At 46.8% G+C, this 6308-nt stretch overlaps 1 protein-coding gene across 1 annotated transcript in view; it reads left to right on the forward strand.

The window, feature by feature from the left end:
- VAV1 (vav guanine nucleotide exchange factor 1) overlaps positions 1-3988 on the forward strand; it is a 54483-nt gene extending 50495 nt beyond the window's left edge. Inside the window, exons 26-27 of the mRNA XM_006904153.1 lie at positions 1178-1329; positions 3447-3988. Coding sequence (XP_006904215.1) covers positions 1178-1329; positions 3447-3500 — 206 coding nt within the window. The 3' untranslated portion in view covers positions 3501-3988. The remainder of the gene's footprint in view (positions 1-1177; positions 1330-3446) is intronic.
- Positions 3989-6308: the final 2320 nt, after the last annotated feature.

Below are 6308 nucleotides of genomic sequence, written 5' to 3' on the forward strand. Positions count from 1 at the left end.
CCCCTCCTGTGTCCCTTTGCTCTTGGGTGGTTTGCATCCTCATTTGCTTGCATGGAAGGTGGCACAGGGGTTACTTTTGTATTGGGGAAGATGAGGACACCGAGAACCAGAAGGGTCTTTACCTGTACCTTTTAAGCCTATATTTTTGTATCAATAGCAAGGATTAATTAGTATCTATAACCTTCTTTCAGAAAAAGGTAAGACCTTTAGTGCACTCTTAATTCCTCTTTCCTTTGCATCTCTCACCCACCATATTTGTTGAAGTTATATAAAGTTTTGGATATAGTTTGCTATGAATTAAAATGATTATGACATATATTTTAAGAATCCTTTCTTAACAATTGCATTTAACTTCCCATATACAGTATCAGGAATTATTTAGACCATCTATATTTCTTGTTTTCTATGTTTTTCTTTACTTTTTAAATTCCTTATTTTGATTCAAATTTCAATGTTCTGGAGTGCATTCTGAAGTACATTTTTCAGAAAAGTCATATGGGTTGCAGACTGCCTGCATTTTTTTGTCCAAAATTTTTTTAAGAGATGTTTAAAAATTAATTATTATTATACTGTTATATTATTGAAAAAGCAAAACCAATATGACATCAGGACTCCATGACAAAAATTGCTTCTATTCTCATCACTCAGTCAAATAAATGTTTCTGTCTGCGTGTTACTAATTTGTCCTGGTGTATATATGGGTGTTCAATCTTAGCACATTTGTAGAAATACTACAAATTAATTTTATATTCTGCAATATTGCTTAATATTGTACCATAAAACATTTTCTGTGTTTTTCTCTCCTGCTTATCTTTCCTCTCATTTCCTCTCTTTTTCAACCCTTGGTCCTTCTTAAGATAATATTTAACAGTGTATAATAGTTTTTCCCCCCATCTTTCCTCTGTGTATTTTTTTTTTTACTATAAATGTTCAAATCATTTAAAAATTTATAAGTGGTATTATATTTTAAATTTGATTTCTGGTCGGGCTGGGAGGATGATTCTGGGAGTACAGCTGTGTGCCCTCAGAGCACAAGGCACCCAACACTGAACCAAGAAGCATCGAGACCCTTCATCCTGGTGTTATCCTTCTGAGAGCGTTGCCCTCACACTGCTCCTGGCTGGTGGATGGGTGCCTGCTCCAGGTCTTTCTCCTATATCTGCTCTCCCCTATACAGCAGGAAGCACCAAATATTTTGGCACAGCCAAAGTCCGCTATGACTTCTGCGCCCGGGATCGATCGGAGCTGAACCTCAAGGAGGGTGACATCGTCAAGATTCTTAACAAGAAGGGGCAACAAGGCTGGTGGCGAGGGGAGATCTATGGCCGGGTGAGTCAGGGTGGAGCTTGGCAGCCCAGGCAAGGGTGCTGGGGTGAGCTGGCCTTGGTAGAGCTTGTCATCCAATGGTCATCAGTGCCAACTCAGTTCCAACAGGAATCCCTAATTTGGGATGTGGTGAAGAAAGACACTTCATTCAGTGCAAACAGCTCAATTGTGGTACAACATAGCTGTGAGAACAGCTCAATAGTGTTACAGCTCAGTTATGAAGCAGCATGGCCGGAGGAGTCCCCGAGGTGAAGTGGCCCTGCTCCATTCCAGCTTGCTCAGCCTGCTCAGCCTGCTCAGCTCTGTTCCATCTTTTTTTTTTTTTTTTTAAATTAGTTTCAGGTATACAGTACATTGGTTAAACATTTATATAGTTTATGAAGTGATCCCAGTCCAACCGGGGAAACATAGCCTTCTGGCTTTGGTGGGAAGGGAAAGTGTACTCCCTGAGTCTGAGGGGAGATGACTTATGTAGACGGAAGTCCCAGGCTCAGATGCCAGGAACATAATGCAGGCAGGCAGTTCAGGGCAGGCTTCTCCCTGAAGTGCGGTTTGTGTGAGGGGCCGCTGTTAAGAAATGGCTGCTAGGCTTTACTTTTAAATGTGAGCTAGTTAGCCACCAGGAGCCCTTCTTCATAGGTGGATTCTTTCTCAGAGTCCACAAGCTGTACTGGAATTGTGGGATGGAGAAGGTGGGGAAGTCTTCCCTGGTCAAGAGGAGGAAGGCACATAGAGATTGATGCAACTTATAACTATTTGATGAGCACCTGTTATGTGCTAGGCATCCTGCTGGGTGCTGAGGAGACAAAAATGAGCTCAGTACAATCACTGCCCTTGTGAAACTCGTAGTCCAGTGAAGAGGATAGGCCTATAACCAAGCACTCACAGTGTTGAGTGGTCAGAATTGCAATGGGGAATCATAGAGCAGCAGGAGAGACCCAAGGGGACTCCTGACCCACCCAAGAGCAGATTGGGATGACTTCTGGGAGGCCAAGGTTATCACTGAGGGATAAGTAAAGTTAGCCAGGTAAAAAGGTCATGATGGAGTGGGGAAAGCAGGCAGAGGGACCAATCTGTGCAAAGGCCCTGGGGTGAGAGTGATGGGTATGTTTGGAGAACAGGAAGAGGTAGGGTTTTGTGTCTGTCTTGTTCACTGCAGTGTCTCCAGTGCCTGGCACTGTGCCTGGCACATGGTAGGCGCTCAGGAAATATTGAATGAGGGAAGAGGCGGAGCTGGAACTAACCACTTTCACCTTTTGGACTTCTTTGCCTGCCTATCTTCGGACTGTCAGGAGGGAGCTCAAGGTTTCCCAAAACAGTTTGCTTCTGTTTGGTTCTTACTTTTGTCTCCCAAAGGCAGAGAGTCTTCTTTATTTCGTCTGCTGGTGAATTCCTAGCCTTACTGTAATGGTTTCTTAGCAGTATTTGTTGAATAAAAACAAATGGGTTAGGAGCCTACATCCTACTTTGAGGAAACATGTGAAAAAGCGACCTGGATAATTGTTTAGGTGAAGAGTTTTGCTAAGAACCATGGAGGGTAAGGTTAGTGTGCAGTAGAGGACAGTTAGGTTTTGAGAGAACCTTTTGGGGTGTTTAGGAAGGTCTGGGCTGTAAAGAATTCATCCATCCATCCATCCATCCATCCATCCATCCATCCATCCATCCATCCATCCACAAATACTCTTTAAGATTCTACTGTGTGCCAGGAGCTATTTGAGGGTTTTGGCACTCAGTGGTGAGCAAGACACAGAAGTCCTTGCCTCACAGAGCTAATGTTGGGGTGTGTGTGTGGAGACAGACAATGAGCCCTGAGTAATAGCACCTACAATCAGTTGGATGGTGATAAGTGCTGTGGAGAAACTAAGGAAAAAGGGCTAGGAGTGTTGGGGAGGATGGAGTTATCAGTTTTAAGTAGGATGATTAGGAAGTCCTTGCTGATAAGGCGACGTGTGTACAGAACTGTCAGTGGTAGAGGAGGTCAGCTGTGTGCGTATGTGAGGCATGTGGTTGCTGGGTGGCAGGGGTGGCAGGTGCAAAGGCCCTGCAGAGGGAAAGAACCTGTCCGGCATGTTGAGGAACAGTGTGGTGGCTGTCCTGACGACTTCCTCATCTTTTCCCAGGTCGGCTGGTTCCCCTCCAACTATGTGGAGGAAGATTATTCTGAATACTGCTGAGCTCTGGCACACTGGCAGAGAGACGAGAAACTGCAGGCTGCGAGCCCAGGATGAGCAGGCTGCCGGGTCAGGGGCTGTGACAGGTCCCAGCAGGCCGAGACTCCGAGACGGACTGTGGAGGGCCAGCGTCCAGCTGGCGGGACTCCTGGGGCAATGCCCTGCCATGGTTAATTTATGACACACTGATTTCCTCTTGAGGCCCCTTAGGGAGGCAGGGCTCAAGGCAACTGCATTTAATAAAATGATAAATGGAGGAACCGGTGTGGTTCAGAAGGACCTGGAAGGGGAAGGTGGGAAGTGGCTCTGGGACACAGATTAATGCCCACCCACCAAACCCCGTCTTCTGGATTTATCACCTCCTCTGCCATGTAAAAGAAGACCTGAAGAAGGAAATGGACCCCCCAGGTAGCAGGAAATAATTTTATGCTCACAGGTTCCAGGTCACAAAAATGTAACTCATTTGCTTTTTAATTATAGAACTTAATTGCTACTCGGAGCCCCCCGAGTTCTTTTGCGTGGTAGATGCTTCATCTCGGCTGAGTCTGGGTCTCTGTAGTCAGTTCTACCCAAGATCATGCTGACATTTCAGGGGCTTGGGCACTAGGGTGTTGGGGAGACTGCTGGGACCTGCTGGTTATCCTCTGTCACCCTGCCACCTGCTGAGATATCATTGCTTATGCCTCACCTGTGGTTCCTCTGCATCTTCCACATCCCTCTGGGCACATCCAAGACATCTGGCTATTTTTCCTTAAATGTTGAGTGGAATGGCTTTACATCCTGGACTACCCAGGGTAGCCCTGGCTAACGCCTGGTGTGGTTATTAATCACAATCCTTTTCATTCCTCAAGGCGATCACTGTGTAGGCTGGGCATTTCCAGAGGCCAAGCCTGAGACAAGAGTTTGGGTTGGAGGCGGTAAAATTTATCTGGGAAGTGATCAGAGGAAGCATCTGGAAGGCAGTGAAGGGAGATGAGAAGGTGAAGGAGCCTATACTAGGAGCGTTGATGAACAGGTGACAGCCATGGAGGCCACTCTTACTGGTGACCCCTGGAAGTCAGTATAAAGCATGCTTGGGAGTCGAGGGCCAAGGAAACTGCGGTATTTATTCACCACCTTCTATTGGTCATTGCCTGAGAGCTGCTTGCAGGTGGATAACGCCCGCTCTGGTGGCCATAGAACCACAGGTGCTTTGGAGTCCTTGCCGTGTGTGGATGTCGTCAGTGCCGTGGAGCTGAGAGTGGGGTGCCGACAGGGTCTGCGTGCACACCCCTTTGCAGCATCTATGGATGCTGCTCTATGCAACGTGTGGGGACACTCTACAGAGCTTGCTATAGCCTTGGATCCAGGGGGCTCCAGAAACATTATTTCATATCACCCTGAAGCCGTCTAGCTGGGGGGCAGGTCGGTAGGGTACAAGGATGCATCCACCTCTGAGTTTAATGTTCTTTCACACCCAGTCCTTCCCCTCCACATGGGGGACCCTGGTTTGTTGCAAGAAGAGTAGACTCAGCCTAATGAGTACTCTTCTACACATATGGTCAGACCTTTTTTCTTTTTTTAACTTAAGACTGTTATTTTTTTAAATTATGGCAAAAGACATATAACACAGTTTACTATCCCAACCAGCTTTATGTTGCACAGTTCAAGAGTGTGACATACATTCACACTGCTGCATAACTAGTCTCCAGCACCTTCACCTTGCACTCAGCTAAGCGGCAACTCCCCACATCCCTTCCCCTAGCCCCTGGTGACCCCAGTGGCCAGACTTTCATCTGGAGTTCTTCAGGGCTGAGGTCTGTGAGGCTCCAAACCCAGGCTCCAGAGTCTCTAGGCTTTTGAAGTTCCAAAGCCAGGAAGCTGCTTCTCTGGTAAATCTCCTGCAGGCGCAGGAATAACCCTGTAGGAGGAAAAAAGCAATGGTGGCCAGGGCCGGGGAAGGGCCATGGCTATAGGTTAATGTGAAGAAAAATCATTAAGACTTCCAAATGTTACCCTACCACACTAATAATTAAACTAAGGTCATTGGGGTGGACCCTAATCCACTGTGACTGATGTTCTTATAAAAATCGGGACACAGACATTTACAGGCCACGTGGAGACACAGGGAGAAGAAGACCATCTACAAGCCAAGGAGAGAGGCCTCGGAAGAAGCCAACCCTACCAATGCCTTGATTTCAGACTTCGAGTTTCCAGACTGTAAGACAATAAATGTCTGTTTATTGTCTAATGTGACAATCTAATGGGATTCTAACAATCTAGGTGATCATAACATGGTGTGATGCATTTCCCAATGAAGGAAGCATGAAGGCGATGGGAATGGAGACATATCTAACTCGATCTTCGGTTGGGGGATAGTTAGGGAGGGCTTCCTGGAAGAGGAAACATCGAAGGTGGCACCAGAACAATAAGCTGGAGTTATTAAAGAAAAATGGGGGAAATATTTTTAGAGGGAGGTACAAGGAAGGGTATGCCTTGTGCGTTCTGGGAACTGCAAGGGGTTCACTTTTCTTGGAGGAGAAGGGTGAGAGGGTGGGGCTGGAGAAGTTGGACCAAGCCCAGGAAGGCATGACACAGGACCTGCCTTCTTATGCATCCCCCAGAGGGGCCAGGAAGAGTGGGGATGACTGGCTGAAGGAGACCCTTCTTGCTGGTGTGTTGGGATGATGAGGCCTTCGGTGTTACCTGGAGCGTCCCACTGATGGTTAGGAAATTGGGTTCAAGGGAACAGCTGCCATCCCAATATGCTGGTAGCCCCAAATTAAGGCCAGAGAGGTTCAAAGCAACATACGGCAGCCCCACAATGCTCTA

The sequence above is a fragment of the Pteropus alecto genome, unplaced genomic scaffold, assembly GCF_000325575.1.
Source record: "Pteropus alecto unplaced genomic scaffold, ASM32557v1 scaffold30, whole genome shotgun sequence".
In the NCBI taxonomy this organism is placed as follows: Eukaryota; Metazoa; Chordata; class Mammalia; order Chiroptera; family Pteropodidae; genus Pteropus; species Pteropus alecto.